The sequence below is a fragment of the Haliotis rubra genome, unplaced genomic scaffold (assembly GCF_003918875.1).
Source record: "Haliotis rubra isolate DU_JTF1 unplaced genomic scaffold, ASM391887v1 Scf712, whole genome shotgun sequence".
NCBI lineage: Eukaryota > Metazoa > Mollusca > Gastropoda > Lepetellida > Haliotidae > Haliotis > Haliotis rubra.
The window spans coordinates 179,216-197,973 of record NW_025767427.1 but is presented as its reverse complement, the minus strand read 5'-3'; the positions used below and the strand labels follow the sequence as shown (position 1 = coordinate 197,973).

Here is an 18,758-nt window from a genome sequence, read left to right as displayed (position 1 = left end):
ATCATCCCTGTGAAGATCTGGGTTTGAATTGATATTCAGCAACTCTTAATTGTCGTAAGAGGTGTCTAACGGGATTGGGTGGTTAGGCTCGCTGACTTGGTTGACACATGTCATCATATCCTAACTGCGTAGATCGATGTTCATACTGTTGATCATTGGATTGTCTGGTCCAGACTCTATTATTTACAGGCTGCCACCATATAGCTGGAATATTGCTGAGTGCAGCATAAAACCTCACTCACTCACTCACCCACCCACTCACTCACTCACTCACTCATCCATCCCCTAATAACTGATTAATCTGTTAGGCCAAATGTATGTATGTTGTTTTATGCCCTAGCCAGTGCCCTGTAAACAACTGACTGAAGCAAAGCAGTGTTTCATGCAAAAGCAGCAGTCTCTACCATTGAGTACGGTGAAACACAGTCAGCTAGGTGAAATATTGTCACCTGGATGACTGAATTAGTGTGTTTCCATGTAATTATCTATTGGTGTAGTTATATAACTTCTGCAGTAGATTTTTCAGAAAGAGGATTTTTAGGATTCTGTTTCAATACTGCAGTATAATGAGTTCGTTTAACTTGCTTCAGTGCACCCCATGGTATCCATGGTTACCAATACCTGTGCAAAGTATACCAGACAATGGAAAGATATCAGTCAGTTGTTTGTATGGTACATCTGCGACGGAATCTGATGGAAGTATACTCCTTGTGTAACCACATTATGTGAGACATCATGCAGTCAGTTTGTGGTCTGGTTCCCATGAGTCTGAATCCAAAGAGTGCTGAAAGCAATGAGCACTCAGTTTACCTTTCATAAACAGAAATGGTTCTTGCGTGACATCACTCGTACATGGGGCAGTGGGGTAGCCTTGTGGTTAAAGTGTCTGCTTGTAACGACGAAGACTTGGGTTTGATTCCCCACATGGGTACAGTGAGTGAAGCCCATTTCTGGTGTCCCCGTCATGATGTTGCTGCAATATTGCTAAAAGCGGCGTAAAACCATACTCACTCACTTGTACATTCTCCAAACCGAGTGGTGTATGCTCCACACATATCATGCTTCAGTGTTAGCCTAGAGTTTAGAGTTTGCTTCTCATAAAGTTCATGCATTGGGTAGCTGTAGGGCATATTTGGCTTGGAATCATTCATGGCATATTCTTATGGGCTGATTAATATTAGATACACCTCTCAACAATGTCATATGTATACAGGTGGGGTTGATGAAGGTGGCCAGTAGATGACTGCGATGACCTTGAAGAAGTAACATTGCTGAAAATTAATCATTACCTGTTTGTATTTACAGAAAATTGCCTCTGCCGACCCACGTGGCTGTGAGACCTCCTCCAAAGAAGAGAGCAAAGATGGAGTTGAATCGATTGACGAGAGAGAATGACAAGGATGATGATTATGATCTGCCAATGATCTTCCTCAGCCCGAGCCCGAGTCCAGCCAAAGAGCTGGAAAAGCCATCAGCACCAAGGATCACAAAGCCTCGGCCCAAGAAGAGGAAAAGATGGCCCAAAGCAGACATCACTAGCCAGCTTGCTAGTGAACTTGAGAGAATGGCAGAACATATAGAGGAAGGTGAACGACAGTACAAGTGTGAGCTTTGTGGCAATGAGTTTGTGTTTCCAAAACGGTGTGTGACTCATCTTCTGAACACCCACAATGTTACGGCTGATGAAGTGATTAAGAATGTTGTGATAAGGAGAAGGGAAGCAAGTCCAAAAGTTTGTGATATCTGTGGCTACAAGACTAAAGATCCCAACTTCTACTACATCCATTACCACAAGTATTTCCGACATGGCGTGCCACTTCCACAAGGATGGAAACCGTTTACTTGTGACATCTGTGGCAAGGAGTGCTTCACCAAGTTTCAGTTGAAGGACCACAAGCTTATCCACCAGGTAGAGACTCCGTTTGTATGTGAAGTTTGTGGGCAGGGATTCAAAAGCAGGACCTGTCTCAACAGCCATGTTTTCCACAGACACAGTGATGAAAGAAAACATTCATGTTCTGAGTGTAACAAAACTTTCAAGACAAAAACACAGCGACTTGTTCATATGAGGACTCACACAGGGGAGAAGCCATTCAGCTGCCCTGACTGTCCGTACAAGAGTACCACACGAGGAAACATGAGGCTGCATCTTTGTAACAAACATAAGTATGACCCTGAACGTATCAAGGCTCTTATGTCCCAGTTGAAGACTCTAGAACCTGGGTTTGATGCCCCTAAGATGTATCTTGAAACTGGTAGTCTGGACCAGTCTGGTATGACACATTCAGCATCAGACACTTCTGGGATAGCAGACACTTCGCTAACTGTGACAGACACCTCCATGCCCACTGCTGAAGTTCTAGACAGAGCAGTCAATGTCATTGCAGCAGAACATGCCATGCATGCCATCCTGCTGCCTCTGTCTACGACAGACTCCACAACATCTCAGAGCATCACAACCAATACAGTGGAGTCAACCATCCCCCTCACTACCATTACCACTGAGGCCCAAGTCCCTGACCAGCCTCCCTCATCCAGTCCCACACTCAGCCCTCAGAGACAGCACGCCATGGCCACCAATGCCAGTCATTTCTACATGCAGCATTCTCCCATCAGCCCTCCTCCTTCCTCTGACTCCCCCCACACCCCCTACCCAGTCATCACCAGCTTGCAGCAAGCTGTGTCGCCTCTCAACCTCCAGGCGGCTCAAGTAGTCACGACCTTGACCCCAGCATCTGTTCCTCAAGTCATGACCCCAGACGCCACCCAGACATATGAGACGGTGACTTCAGTAGGCAATAACCAGCAGCCATATGATGCAGCTATGATTCAGGCATATTATCAGCAACAGCAGCAGTTTTATCCCCATGATTATAACTAGGTGATAAAACACATATGAGCCTTATGACAGTGGAGAGTTGATCCTGGGTCAAGTACACTATGATGCAGCTATGATCTAGGCATATTATCAGCAACAGCAGCAGTTTTATCCCCACAGTTATAACTAGGTGATATCACAGTGGAGAGTTCTCTTGTTAGTTACTGGACCTGATATTCATCATCGTTTAAGGTTTCAAGGTCCACTTCAGGGCAGTCCGGTTTCATAAACAAGGCTATGCAAGTTCAAACATGATATTAGTGCTACAATTTCTTTAGCCAGTGTTATAATATGGATGTTACCTGTATCTTAAAACTGGGGCGGTGGGGTAGCCCAATGGTTAAAGAATTCACTCATCATGCCAAAGGCCCGGGTTCGATTCACCACATAGGTACTCTTTGTGAAACCATTTTTGTCCCCTGCTAAAAGCGGCGTAAAACTCATCTCTCTCACTCACTCATTCTAACACTAAGATGGCTTTGTGGACCAGAGAACCCAGGGCTTCACTGATGTCATCTTATCGATGAATCATGACAGTCGCAATATGTTGTGATGGGAGATTATAAACTGGTATGACCGAATGCATGTATGTTTAATGAAAATGATATTACATTGAAAGAAAATGAATATGTATATTATTATCAGTGACATACTATGTTTCATGTTGCAAACTTATTATGATAGTAAATGTTGTAGTGTGACAAAATTCACAAGCAGCTCATAATGTTGGATAAATAACATGATTGTTTCTTACAAAACAAGAGAAATAAGAGATCATGAATATTTTTGGGATACGAAAAGAAATTGTTTGATGATTACAAAAAGGCCTAAAAAAATGTGGTGGTCCGATTACCCGACCGACCCTTGAATTCTGGTGTTGACCCAGTTTTTTTAAGCAGACTGAATAAAATAAGCTTTCAGATACCATTGTTTTTTCCTGGCACTGACATATATCGGCCATAGAGAAAGTCGACATGATGGCCGCAAGCTTGATTGAATAAACAATTACATGTTGATACATGTGTTATTAGTTTGTACTTTCCTTCTAAAAAAAAATATGTAAAAAAATAATATCCTACTTACCTACCCTAAATTTTAAAGAGGTGTAATCGGTACCACATTTTTTTATTTGGCCAAAATATATCCTCCATAATATTCATGACCCCAAACTTTTTTCCATCTGACGATATCACCTGGCATTTTAGGGTCAAGAAATAACAACTCGGTTTTGAATCGTAACCTCTCCATGATAATCATCTTTTTCCTGTAGGGCATTGTAGTTGTGGAATGATGTACTTGTGCTTCAGTGTTCATGAACTTGTCTTGTACAATAACAATATGCAATAGTAATAAAATCAGTGTATTTTTGTTCTGAAGATGTGAATATTTCACCATTGTTTTTCACTGTTATATAGCTTGAAAATGTAATTAAATTTTTATCAAACTTGTGAACTGCAAACTTAATGCCCTACAAAAATCTGTAACCATCAAATCCACTTTGGACACCTAGCAGCCGTGGTCACCCAGTTGCCTTGAGACACTTAAGAAGCTGTGGTCACCCAGTCTCCTGTAGACACCTAAGCAGTCGTGCTCCCATGTTTATATTAGTTTGTTTTAGAACTGATGCTGACTGTTTGCTATTTTGTCCTATACATTCATATTTACAACTTTTCTATATGTACAGAATAAAGAATAGGAATCATGCTTTTGTCGTAAATTAACAAAGACAAAGCAGTCGTGCTCACCAAATCTCCTTTAGACACCTAGGCTGCTGTGGTCCCAGTCTCCTTTAGACACAGGCAGCTGTGGTCACCCAGTCTCCTTTAGACACCTAGGCAGCTGTTGTCCCAGTCTCCTTTAGACACCTAGGCAGCTGTTGTCCCAGTCTCCTTTAGACACCTAGGCAGCTGTGGTTCCAGTCTCCTTTAGACACTTAGGCAGCTGTGGTCCCAGTCTCCTTTAGACACCTAGGCAGCTGTGGTCACCCAGTCTCCTTTAGACACCTAGGCAGCTGTGGTCCCAGTCGCCTTTAGACAATTAGGCAGCTGTGGTCCCAGTCTCCTTTAGACACTTAGGCAGCTGTGGTCCCAATCGCCTTTAGACACCTAGGCAGCTCTGGTTCAAGTCTCCTTTAGACACCTAGGCAGCTGTGGTCCCAGTCGCCTTTAGACACCTAGGCAGCTGTGGTCACCCAGTCGCCTTAAGACACCTAGGCAGCTGTGGTCACCCAGTCTCCTTTAGACACCTAGGCAGCTGTGGTTCCAGTCTCCTTTAGACACCTAGGCAGCTGTTGTCCCAGTCTCCTTTAGACACCTAGGCAGCTGTGGTCCCAGTCGCCTTTAGACAATTAGGCAGCTGTGGTCCCAGTCTCCTTTAGACACTTAGGCAGCTGTGGTCCCAGTCGCCTTTAGACACCTAGGCAGCTGTGGTCACCCAGTCTCCTTTAGACACCTAGGCAGCTGTTGTCCCAGTCTCCTTTAGACACCTAGGCAGCTGTTGTCCCAGTCTCCTTTAGACACCTAGGCAGCTGTGGTTCCAGTCTCCTTTAGACACTTAGGCAGCTGTGGTCCCAGTCTCCTTTAGACACCTAGGCAGCTGTGGTCACCCAGTCTCCTTTAGACACCTAGGCAGCTGTGGTCCCAGTCGCCTTTAGACAATTAGGCAGCTGTGGTCCCAGTCTCCTTTAGACACCTTAGGCAGCTGTGGTCCCAATCGCCTTTAGACACCTTTAGACACCTAGGCAGCTGTGGTCCCAGTCTCCTTTAGACACCTAGGCAGCTGTGGTCACCCAGTCGCCTTAAGACACCTAGGCAGCTGTGGTCACCCAGTCTCCTTTAGACACCTAGGCAGCTGTGGTTCCAGTCTCCTTTAGACACCTAGGCAGCTGTTGTCCCAGTCTCCTTTAGACACCTAGGCAGCTGTGGTCCCAGTCTCCTTTAGACACCTAGGCAGCTGTGGTCCCAGTCTCCTTTAGACACTTAGGCAGCTGTGGTCCCAGTCTCCTTTAGACAATTAGGCAGCTGTGGTCCCAGTCGCCTTTAGACAATTAGGCAGCTGTGGTTCCAGTCGCCTTTAGACAATTAGGCAGCTGTGGTCCCAGTCTCCTTTAGACACTTAGGCAGCTGTGGTCCCAGTCGCCTTTAGACAATTAGGCAGCTGTGGTTCCAGTCGCCTTTAGACAATTAGGCAGCTGTGGTCCCAGTCTCCTTTAGACAATTAGGCAGCTGTGGTCCCAGTCTCCTTTAGACAATTAGGCAGCTGTGGTCCCAGTCTCCTTTAGACACCTAGGCAGCTGTGGTCCCAGTCTCCTTTAGACAATTAGGCAGCTGTGGTCCCAGTCTCCTTTAGACACCTAGGCAGCTGTGGTCCCAGTCTCTTTTAGACACCTAGGCAGCTGTGGTCCCAGTCTCCTTTAGACACCTAGGCAGCTGTGGTCCCAGTCTCCTTTAGACACCTAGGCAGCTGTGGTCCCAGTCTCCTTTAGACACCTAGGCAGCTGTGGTCCCAGTCTCCTTTAGACAATTAGGCAGCTGTGGTCCCAGTCTCCTTTAGACACCTAGGCAGCTGTCGTCCCAGTATCCTTTATACACCTAGGCAGCTGTGGTCCCAGTCGCCTTTAGACACCTAAGCAGCTGTCGTCCCAGTATCCTTTATACACCTAGGCAGCTGTCGTCCAAGTCGCCTTTAGACACCTAGGCAGCTGTGGTCACCCAGACTCCTTTAGACACCTAGGCAGCTGTGGTCACCCAGTCTCCTTTAGATACCTAGGCAGCTGTGGTCCCAGTCGCCTTTAGACACCTAAGCAGTCGTGCTCCCATGTTTATATTAGTTTGTTTTAGAACTGATGCTGACTGTTTGCTATTTTGTCCTATACATACATATTTACAACTTTTCTATATGTACAGAATAAAGAATAGGAATCATGCTTTTGTCGTAAATTAACAAAGACATAAAAATATGTCACATGTTTTTGAAAAACCTTTTCAGCATTAACTTATCAATAAATTCTTCGTATTGTTTATGAAGTTTCACATGTAATAATACATAGGAGTCACCCAGCAGAAAATGGGTACCTGGTGGGATAAGTCATGTGACTATAACCTTCTAGCGCCTAAGCTAGGTTATCCAGGTATTATTGTGCAGTGCTATTCATGTGGAGTTTGGCGCTATATAATGCCACACAAATGGACGCATTATTATTGTATATGACTGAAATCTTCAACAAACTCATTCACGATTTTAAGATATACTTTGTCTTTGAGAAGCTGTATGTGGTAATGTATCATTGATATGTCTCAGTGACAACCTTGAAACAGTATTGTGCTATTTAATCAAACGATATTCTGATCTCAATTTCATTTTCAATACAGAACTGTTACTTTGAATATGATGACAAATGAATTTACTAGTATTACAGTCTCATTGTCATCAATTTTTGTTTTGTTTGTGTTTCTGATTTACAGATGATCAAATAATAATGATTCAGAGGAGTGAGTGAGTGTGTGCCTCTTTTAGCAACATTCCAGCAATATCAGGGCGGAGAACACCAGAAGTGGGCTTCACACAGTGTCCATATGGGGAATCAAACCATCTTCGGCATGACAAGCGAACACTGTAACCACTTGGCTACCCCACATAATATGATTGATAAGCACAATGACATTTGGAATCCTGTTAACCCCATCCCCCCTTAACCAGGTATCTTCTTATATGGTACTCATGTAGGGAATCAAACCCAGACCTCAGGGCTGTCTCTATGCTGCTGAAAGGTCATTCATCTTACAATTTAAGTTGGGATCACTTTGAAGCTGCTTAATTTGAAACTAGATTTAGCATGTTTAGATGTTAGGCAGGAAAGAGTTTAACATCATCAGGTGTTTAACATCATCATTAGCTGTTGTTAAATCACTTCATCACAATTTGTCCTTTGTCTCACATTAAGTCATTAACATGTTCACTTTTCTGCATCTTCTCCTAGAAACTAACATTGTTGAGGCTGAACAATTGGTATAATCAGTGTTTGTACATTTGGTGCCACAGTTCTTATTGGTCTTTCAGTGGACATAAAATGCTAGTTTTATTATTATCCGAATCATATCGGTATGTGTATGTTTGATAAGCAATAATGACTTGATGCAATATCATAATAACTTGTGAGGAGGATGTTGTCGGACATTATTACTGACCTGAGACTCCAGTTTGTGATGAGATGCTGATCTATAGAGAGACTCTGATGTATAGTGAGACTCAGATATGTGGTGAGACTCAAATATATAGATGATAGATAGTGAGACACAGATCTGTGGTGAGATACTGATCTGTCAGGGGCATAGCTACCATTACAGAAAAAAGCCCGGGTTTACACATGATTGTTGCTAATAAGTTGGACAAGCCCTCAATACTATCTAAATATAAAGCTTTGCAACCTATCAGGCTTACGAAAAAATTGGCTTGCTACGCGCCTGTCTATGGTGAGTCCGGAGTCTATTCTGAGATGCTGATCTATGGACAGACTCTTGTTTAGTGAGACTTTGATCTGTGGTGAGACTGTTCAATGGTGAGATGCTGGTCTGTGGAGAGAGGGGCTGATCTATAGTGACATGCAGAAATTTTGTGAGACTGTTCTGTAGTGAGACTAAGATCAGTGGTGAGACTCACATCTCACTATATAGTGAATTTAGTTTCTGTATGAGTAGCACTGTAACAAAATATCTGTCCAAGGTGCTCAGATACTAAAGGAAGAGACAGAATTGAGAGACAAGAATAACTCAAGGAAAACATCTCATGATATTTCATCAAGAAGCCTTAGCAGTTTGTTACTTATTTATCTGCAGCAGTGGCCCACCAGAATGAAATGCTTTCCATTACCAGTTTCAATAGATTACAAATGTTGCCATAGTTACTCTGGAGACAATTAAGAGCTAGAAATATCCTTGTATTACTTGTTTGTGGACACTTAAGAAACGTTCATTATTATGTTTCCAGTGTCATGAATGACTGGAAAACATCTCTCTAAATTATAAAAGACAACTTTATGTCAAACACAAGACATCATTTACAATGTCTGTGAGATGGCATGAGTAAGGGCTGACATTCCCAGGTGAGAGATCAATCACAGTTTGTGTGTCATTCTGTCTTCCATTATCCATCTCCATGGCAATGCTCACAATCAAGGTGAAATACATACCATGGGTTAGCTTTTGAGTGAGTGAGTGAGTTTAGTTTTACGCCACACTCAACAATAGTCCGGCTATATGGCTGCTGTATGTAAACATTCAAGTCTGGACCAGACAATCCAGTGATCAAGAGCATGAGCATCTATCTACACAGTTGGAATACAATGACCTGTATCAACCAAGTCAGGAAACCTGGCCACCTGATCCTGTTAGTCGCCTGTTACCACAAGCATGGGTTACTGGAGATCAATTCTAACCTGGATCTTCATGTGTTTTAGCTTTTGACCTGTTTGTCCAGTGTGGTATTTTTTCATGTTCATATATGATATGTTATATATGTTTGTAGGATGTTACAAGCATGTGTGTTATGTACAGTAGTTTAGTACATATATCAATCAATCTTGTATCATTGTTTGTCATCTGTCAGACTTTGTCTGATGGAATAACTTTGACAGTCACCTGTTTTTATGCATGGAATGTTGACCTTGTTTATGTGATTTACAAATTAAATTCACTGCATTTATTCTGTGTCCTGTGTTTCATTGTCTGTGGCACAAGGTGAGGATGTCAATGTGGTGTAGAGTCAACCTCTAAGAGTCCATTTGGGCCTTTAAGTTCTGTTTCCTTATTGTTTTCATAACAGTGTTAATAACAAGAATAATTATTTTCAGATCGACTTCATACCACTGTAATATACCGAGAATAAAAGTTAAACGCCAGCCTATTTCAAACCTTAGATGTGAAGCTGTGGAAATGTTAGGCTAAAATAATTGGGAAGACCAATCCATAGTTAGAGAAGGTTCATCTGGTAACTGGTTTAGGGATATCATAATCATTTGTATTTACAATTAAAGGAAATATTGTTAAAGATATGATGGCACTGATTTTTAATGCAAAATAACTATTCCTATTCTGCTTATACAACACTATTAAACTTAGGTTTCACTTGTCAAAATGACTATCATGTGACTTATATAACAGTCATTTCTGATTTTCACTTTTCAAAAGAAGGTAACTTTTTTGAGGAAAACAAAATGCATAGTTTCCAAAAGCACATATATACTGTTTAAAGTAAAAGATAATTTCCATAATGGTTTTGTTTTTAAACTAAAAGAACTAAACCAAATTATGGTAGTTGTTTTTTCTGAAAGATTTCCTATATTGGCAAAATATACTAGGCAGCGCTTAACTTTTATTCACAGTATATTATAAGGTGCTGCGTAAAACAAGTCTGGTTTGGACCCAATTAGTTACAGACAACTTTCACATATAATATATTGCTGAGTATCAGGTTAAACACTGAAGAAACAAACGAATATGGTATGTCACAGGGTTGGGTTTTTGCATGATCTTACATCTACAGCCTTATTTTATGTCTTACACTTCTCTCACAAGGATGTATTCAGAGGGGTGCCACCTCCCCATCCTGCCTTGACATAGTGTTTAAATATATATTAAAAAATAAACACATATTTAACAAAAATATAAATAAATATTCACTGATGGGTATAAAGTTGGACTGAGTAAATTAATTAGCATATGTATTTGTCTTTTTTGTTAATATCAGTGCCTCAATTACCATCAAAATTTCTACTAGGATGATTTAAGAAATTATGCACACATCCGTTCCCCATCAAAAAGCTGTATCCCTGTCTTACCTCTTTTTTTCTGTTTCGACTATGATGACAATTTGTGTTAGCCACACTAAATAACTGTTGACAGTTGGTGTTGACACTAATATAGTATAAGTTTTATCTGCATCAGTCTGTTGACAGTACTAATAGTTTGCTTTGTGCAAGAACAATCCAATTCACAAACAGCAACAAGACAAAGCAGTTTAATTCAGTGAAACTCACATCACACGTCATTCGCATTGTCTGGAAATTAAGAGGTGGTGCTGTTTCTCCAGCCGAAATAAGACGATAGATACTAAAAACCGATCAACTGAAGAAGATGTTATGTACTTTATACATGTAAACTGATGACTACTGAATGAGGAAAACACTCTGTTATGACCGTCCGTTGGAAGGTAGTGGCTGTCGTCCGCGTCTAGTTCTTCAGAAACATCCCAACAACGACGAACACGAAACTGATGAAGGAGACTCGGACAGCGTTGCCTGGAAACAAAGTGAGTGAGTTAGTTTAGTTTTACGCCGCTTTTAGCAATATTCCAGCAATATCACGAAGGGGGGACACCAGAAATGGGCTTCACACATTGTACCCATGTGGGGAATCGAACCTGGGTCTTCGGCGTGACGAGCGAACGATAAATAACCACTAGGCTACCCCACCGCCCCCAATGGAAACAGAGAGGAGAGTTATTCGTAATTTTTCTGTGAGTGAGTATGGTTTTACGCCGAAACATCTCGTTAATTCAAGTTTTTGCTTAATTTTGCGCAATTTCCATGTTCTCGTTACTTGAATATTTTCGCAATTTCCGTTACACTTTTCGAGTTAAAAAATAAGTAACAAAAGAGAAAACAATTGAATTTGCATGAAAATACTCGAAGTAACAGAAAACAGTCTCGAAATTTGGAGACAAAAATACAAAAAAACAAAAAGAAACCTTAAAATGTTCTAGGTTTTGAAAGACAACTGAATTAACGAGAATAAACTGAAAATAAACCAAAAATTGGAATAACGGAAATTTCGTTTGATAAAATAACGTTTAGGTCTGTGCTCTCCATGTGGTAACATTAGGCTCCTGTGTGAAAACACCCCTCTCAGAATCTTATACACATGTTGACGACTGGATTCTCTGGTCCAGATTCGATTATTTACAGACCGCCACTGTTTTACTTGGAATATTGCTGAGTGCGGCGTTAAACAACAAACAAAATCATAGATTTGGTGAATCACAGCTGTACTCACCAGCGGCACATCCGCAATGTGTTGTGGTCTTCATCCTGGCTGCATAGCGCATATCAGCGCTTGTCTTGGTCGAGTCACACCCAGCGGACGTAGTCATGTAAGTACACTCTACATACTTGGCTGCAGCTCTGGCAAAAGAATACCATTTGAACGACTTGTTGAGATTTTACGGGCGCTTTAAACAGTTGACAATGATGTGTTAGGACACCATTTAGAACTGAAAACATCTCCGGAAGTGTCCTTGATAAAGGGAGATAATACATGAAAGGGGAGATAATAACTTTTTAGAAAGGACTGTGAAGTCTCTCAGAATATATGATTTTGATAGAAACAGTAAATTACTTTATAATGAACACGCTTATAACGAACTGTCGGATATAACGAACTGCCTTTTGGTCACTGGCTGTATATAATAATCGAAATGCGTACAACGAACTACGGTTGTATCGAACTACAATTAGTGGTCAGTTGGGGTTCGTTATAACCGAAGGTTTCTGTATTCCATTCAAATTTAAAGGAGCGCCAGGTAGATGGGAGAATCGGAGGAAAGATCAAAACTCGCTTTAGGGCCTTTGTACACAGAAAGGACAAGGCGAAAGAAAAATGATATGCTTGGTGGTCTGTTAGACACACTAAGCGACCATGTTAATAGATGAATTGTCTCTCACCAATTGTAACAAATACTAAGGGAAGGTTTCGTTCATTACATGGCAGTCTCAAAACATGTTGACAGCATTAAATATATTCAAAACAATTTGAAAATGACAAAGAGTGAATAGGGATGAAGAAAGACTGTTACTGACTTCACATTTTAGAACTCTGTTCATGAATGTCGAATTTGATCTAATCTTAAAAGTAAAACTTGTTAATTGGTAAATGTGTCTCCCTAAGCCCTCACTAAAACAAATTCCACATGACACGAGTATCGTGGTTAAAAACTTATGAGAATAGACGGTCTAAATAAACAGCAATGAACCCCCACCACCCTCCTAAAAAACAATAATAAAATAGAATAAAAAACCCGAACAATTTTCGAAAAACAACAACAACAAATGAAAAAAACCCAAAAGAAAAAAACCCCTGAACAACAAACATCTGTCGCCTTATACCGGTAAGTCCATAAAGTGGGTTGTCCGGATTGGAAAGGTTTCACTTTATTTTGATCCTGTCACGTTATTATTGTGTTATTGTTTGTGTTGGTTTTTCGATCACATCGGCTGGGAAAATTGCTGTTTGCTGCGACTGATAGGATTGAACAACCCAAGTGTTTGTAGTACTTACACACACATCAAGTCATTGGTTGTCATTGATCTTCCCAGGTAGGCGAGTTCACAAACACATGTAGATGTTAGTGCTGAAAAGTAAATATACGGAAGTTACGGAAGTGGCAGCATATGGCGTGTCGTAATCTGATTGTTTGGGAGCTGTAGTAAACCATCTTAGGATAAAGTAAGTCCAGGCAAGGAATATGATTTTGCAATTTTACAAATGGCTAATGTTGTGGTCAGTTAAACAAGAGTGGACGTATATTTTCAGGTTAGTACATTTTGGTTTCGTCCAGTGAAAATCTGACATACGTCAATTTAGTTTTGGTTCTTTGACTGTAAAATGTGATGCATTCATCTCCCATTATCTCCCCATACACCTGGTATTAAATGATCAGTTCCTAATACAAGTTACTCACCACAGGTGTATCCTGCTAGGGAAAGGGCGAGAACTGCAGCCGAAGCTTCCCCAGACCTGGTTATCACAGCAGTGCATCCATCTCCGCTTGCCTTCGATAGACATCCACCGTACGCCTTAATGGCACTGAAAATTTATGACACGTTGTTACTATCTGAATTGGTACTAACCTACCGGGTACCCGTTTGCAACAGACGTTACGTTTGCGTGATGATCATGACCTATTTGCATGATGCCTGAATCTTGCACATTCGTCACAACTCACCCTTCCGTAATCTGCAAGAAGGCTCAAGTCGCCATTTGACGTGTCCTTTCAGCAATTTTACAGCAATATCACAGCGGTGACACCAGACACTGGCTTCACACATTGTACCCATGTTGGGAATGGAACCTTCTACGTAACGAGCGAACGCTTTAACCACTAGGCTACCCCACCTTCCCCGGAATGTCAATTCTGGTTGGTTGGTTTGTTGTTTAACGCCGCACTCAGCAATATTACAGCTATATGGCAGCGGTTTGTAAATAATCCAGCCTGGACCAGACAATGCAGTGATCAACATTATGAGCATCGTTCTACGCAATTGGGGACCGATGACGTGTTAACCAAGTCAGCGAGCCTGACCATCTGGTCCGTTAGTCGCCTCTTACATGCATGGGTTGCTGAAGACCAATCCTAACCCGGATCTTCACGGGTCTTCCCCGGAATGACACGAGTTGGTCACAGATGGAATCTCACTGTGCAGAGTTATGTCCTTCAGTCACACTGGTCTCGCACCCCGGATTCAACCCTGCTGATATTGTCTGGTTAGGCGAAACAACAAACTAAGACTCAAAATTTTTATCTTGTAATGTAATCGGAATAAAGCAGATCCTGTTGCGGATCAGGCCAACCATTATGCTGACATTGGTGGAGGTGCAGTGTAACTCTCGTTAGTTTTCAGCAATATCCCAGCAATATCACGGCGGGGGACACCAGAAATGGGCTCCACACATTGTACCCATGTGAAGAATCGAACCCGGGTCTTTGCGTGACGAGCGAACGCTTTAACCACCAGGCTACCCCACTGCCCCGTTAATTTGGAAACAGTGTGAGAGTGGGTGTACTTCGCCTTCTGTAGTGTGAAGCCCATTTCTGGTGTCCCCCGCCGTGATATTGCTGGAATATTGCTAAAAGCGGCGTAAAACCATACTCAGTCCGTCAGTCGCCTTCTGTAAATATGCCGGTTTTAGTGTTGGCCCACTAAGATACCAGGCCGCAGTTTAACATGGACTCCACACTCAGACACAGTATACTCCGAGTCAGCAAGTCCTTGTTTCTTCATGGTTATTGTGTGCGCCAGACAGGGTATTAAAAAGTACCATTTTTTAACGTCTGTTGGAATAACGCAACTGGGGATCGAACCAACGACCTTCCCCTCTCGGTCAACGCTTTATCCGCTTCACCACTGATGTGGTTGTACTCGGAGGTTTCTAAATTGTAACACGTACTCGCATTTCTGGCCATTCGTCGTGGAGGCACTGTTGTAGACGCTGTCAAAGTTGGTTTTGCACACCGTGCACGTCGCTGCCAGAGCTGTGGGAACCGCGACTGAAAAATGACCAAAACAGAATTAGTGAGTTAAATGGTTTCACGTCGTGTAAACAATACATCAGCAATTTCAGGATACGTTGTTCACAAACCTAGATATATAGTCAGTGGGAACTGGGATTTTAACTCACGATAATAAATTTCGGATATAACTCTTCTCAGCGAATGAAAAGGTTTTGACCAACACTAATAGTTAAACCCACTGCTGCATTGGAGAATCAACACTTTCTAAATTTTATTAAGGCTATGTCAATCAATAATTTCTAACATATATATATATATATACTGTCAATATAAAGCCGCTAATGTGACGTCATGGCAACGCCGCGTCACAACATTTGTATACAGTTGCATTGTGACGTCATGACAAATTGACGTCATAACATAATCCGTTTAACTGTAATCACTTCTCCCTGAAGATAAAAGTGAAACATGTTGGAAAGATCCGTGAATTTCAGATAATATATATATATATATATATATATATATGAAACATGTGTGGAGAAGATCCGTGTCGTGTGATTGGTATTTCAGAAACTTCTTCTTATATACCTATATATATATATATATCGAACGGAACTACTTTTCATTCAATTTCATGTTTTCTCATCGTAGGTGCGCAATAATGACACAACACAACGTTTATGAATGAGTGACATGTCGTGACTTTACCAAGGCTTCCTAATCAAATGTTAATACTACTCATCAACCAAGGTTCGACCCAAAAACTCCACAAAATGGTTTCTGCCAACTCTTCGCGTCATCAAGGCAATTCTCTAGTGATAATGATAAAATATTAGATAAGATCACAGAAAATTAATTAAACCCTTTAAAACGATGATGTGACCTTGCAAATGTGGATGATTTTAATTCTTGCAAGCGTAAAATATTTGAGCGAGTGACGTCATCGTTATCGCTTGGTTGTTGTCGTCATCGGAAGATTGTTTTGGATATCTCTGCACATTGGGGATCTGTACTTGTGTACCAGTTTACGTTCAATGTTCTCCCATCGACCGGAGCCAAAACTTTTGAGTGTGTGTAATTAGGTGCACCCAGTGTGCTTGAATGTGACATTGCTGAGGTTACGTTCATTATCAATGGGGGACTACTCTTCTTCGCCACATCCTTCTCGTTTTCCCGAGCCAGAAACCGCCACTTGGAATGTAACGGAATTTACGGAGTTGTCAGTATGAAATGTGAGTTGATTACATCCTGTAAGTTATCAAGACATAAACTTTTCATTATCATGCGTCGGAGGAATATCTTGAGCAATGACTTATGTGTAGATCAACCGTTCCTGTACATGTTCGATTGAATAGAAAGGACGTGTGCCGCCATTTGCACTCATGAAGCCTTGCAAAACGTACCATGTTGTACATTGTTTCAACGAGTGTGTTTTGGTTCAGATTCTCATGAGTGAATTTGATAACATTGCAATCACATAGTATCTCGGAGCTGGAAGTGGGTCTTCATCATGTGTATCAGTGAAACATGTCATCTTGATCAATGCATCAAAGAAACAACGAGGCAAATCGATCTCACAATGGACAGGCACTGACGTTATCGTGTCAGGTATATTTGCAAGACGACACATGACACTTGTCGCATCTCTCCAGTAAAAGTACCAGTGTTGTACATTTTGAATATTCGAAGGGAATCAAGGGCTTTATCTCTAACGGTGATTTTCACATAATTGTTTACACAGGTATCACTGATTGTTGGAGCCATTTTGAATTCATGACTAAGAATCAAAAGTTTTAATAAAAGGAATTAGAAAATAAATAGATTCGTGTTATATTTATTCTACTTGTGACTCATTGTATAAATACCTGTTTATGTTGCAATCGCGAAAATAACAGGTAGGTGTAAAGGGGGTATTTTTTGCACGAGTAACAGATTTCTGTTCGATTGAAGCACGAGTAACTTATCAATGAATTTTAATCAGGAAAGTAGTCCGTCATAACCTGACCCTAGGTCATCACCATGGAGTAGCCAATCACGGGATTAGAAATCGATCTCACACATATGTGTGATACCAGTTTTCTCACATGGGTTTCTCACCCACGGGTATGTAAGAAAAAGGCATTCTGTTTTTATTTATCTATGTAATATATATATATAGAATCAATATAGAATCAACACTTTCTAAATTTTATTAAGGCTATGTCAATCAATAATTTCTAAAACACACATATATATATATATCTTTTTTCTTGCTCAAGATCATTTATTCATGTATATAGTTATGATGCGATAAGTCAATCTCATAAATTGGTACCTCTATAGGAAACACTTAACTGGTCGACTAGTCCGATACTACTTTCAAGCTCAACAAATCAATGTGATGCTCCCCTTCTGGAATTTCATTTAAAGCCCACATAAGCGTTTCCCGTTGAGTCGCCGAAACATGGCTTAAGGTATTTGACACCATATTGAAATGGGCGGTTCGTTTAAAATCTGTATTCATGCGCGGTTCGTGAAGCTTATTCTACTGAGTTAAATCGTGAATATCTGTTATTTTTAAAGTGACATTAAATGATGAATCGATTTTACCTTCGTCTTTTCTTATCGTAATTATCCTGTTAGGAATGTCACTCAAACAAATCATAACACTTCCTGTTAGGAATAAACCTCGCCAAAGGTTCTCGTGATAAGACAAAAAATTCTCAGCTAAAAGGTTTTCTGCTATTAAAAGTACAAATTAGAAAAAAAGTAATAATGATAATAATACGAGATAATAAAACATCCACATATACTATGACAAATGATACTGTTAAAAGCTTTAATAAAAATTTGTTTCGACATTATTATCGATAACCCGCGTCTCAAACAGTGACTGAGAGGTAGATATTCCTGATAAACTGCGATAATAAGAGAAAATGATCACAAAATAAAGCATTATAATTATCATTACGAGAAAATATAAATCAAAACTTCCACTGACACTACGACAAATGATGTTGTCAGCCAATGCAATGGTGAGAACTCTACCTGCAAGGGCCAAGAATACGACGAGGTTGGATGACATCGTGGCTGTTGATGAGGTTCCAGAGGCAAGTGCCGTCCCAGCTGCAGGAACCCTGTTTTATATTTATTCCATGGTCGTTCACCCGTTTCAGTGCCACGATACAAGCAAATCGCTAGATCCAATCAATACCAGGAGAGTGTGAATGATCCGATTGGTTCCCATCACTAAAAGAATTGATCTACCAAACTCAACTTGGCGACCAAAGGACTGAACTCTACGACTCTTGCGTCCATTGTAGCTGTTGAATATTTGACGTAAAATAAGTCTTTGGACGAAGCTTTTGTTCTTTGTCTTTGGTTCTTTGGCTAAACAATGCTTGAGAGTTGAGTACCTGTTCATTTTGGTTATTGTAGAATGTGTGTTATCACCAGAATACATCTACTGACAAGAAACATCAGCAACAGTTGGACGACTGCTCTTTTATTTTTCTAAATACAGTTCAGTTTCAAAATACTTTTGATTTTTCTTAAAAAATATGTTGATAACTGAAATTCGATAATACTTATGATGATACAAATTAATACTCTTCAGACT

The 18,758-nt window shown here is 40.8% G+C and overlaps 2 protein-coding genes and 1 long non-coding RNA gene across 3 annotated transcripts; 1 reads left to right on the top strand and 2 right to left on the bottom strand.

Annotated features, from left to right (window-relative positions):
* Window positions 1-1,325: 1,325 nt before the first annotated feature.
* Window positions 1,326-2,987, top strand: LOC124259178 (myoneurin-like). The gene has a single exon (XM_046693275.1). It carries the CDS (start codon window positions 1,364-1,366, stop codon window positions 2,879-2,881), a length of 1,518 nt encoding a protein of 505 aa, XP_046549231.1. The 5' UTR covers window positions 1,326-1,363; the 3' UTR covers window positions 2,882-2,987.
* Window positions 2,988-5,388: 2,401 nt separating this feature from the next.
* LOC124259179 lies at window positions 5,389-6,717 on the bottom strand. The gene is made up of 3 exons (XR_006893772.1): window positions 6,677-6,717; window positions 5,615-5,754; window positions 5,389-5,569 (listed from the first exon to the last, which is right to left on the bottom strand). It is a non-coding gene; the product is annotated as an uncharacterized LOC124259179 (long non-coding RNA).
* Window positions 6,718-10,875: 4,158 nt separating this feature from the next.
* On the bottom strand, window positions 10,876-18,340 carry LOC124259200. Its single transcript, XM_046693295.1, has 6 exons — window positions 18,188-18,340; window positions 15,097-15,196; window positions 13,610-13,734; window positions 13,207-13,279; window positions 11,926-12,053; window positions 10,876-11,171 (listed from the first exon to the last, which is right to left on the bottom strand). Exons 1-6 carry the CDS (start codon window positions 18,222-18,224, stop codon window positions 11,104-11,106), a joined length of 531 nt encoding a protein of 176 aa, XP_046549251.1. The 5' UTR covers window positions 18,225-18,340; the 3' UTR covers window positions 10,876-11,103.
* Window positions 18,341-18,758: the final 418 nt, after the last annotated feature.

Excerpts from the sequence above, each read along its gene's own strand:
- LOC124259178 (XM_046693275.1), top strand. The coding sequence starts at position 1,364 with ATGGAGTTGAATCGATTGACGAGAGAGAATGACAAGGATGATGATTAT.
- LOC124259200 (XM_046693295.1), bottom strand. The coding sequence starts at position 18,224 with ATGTCATCCAACCTCGTCGTATTCTTGGCCCTTGCAG. Across the intron at positions 13,735-15,096 it reads ACGAATGGCCAGAAATGCGA|TGCCATTAAGGCGTACGGTG; the intron begins GTACGTGTTACA and ends ATAAATTTTCAG. Across the intron at positions 13,280-13,609 it reads CCTAGCAGGATACACCTGTG|CACTAACATCTACATGTGTT; the intron begins GTGAGTAACTTG and ends TTTACTTTTCAG.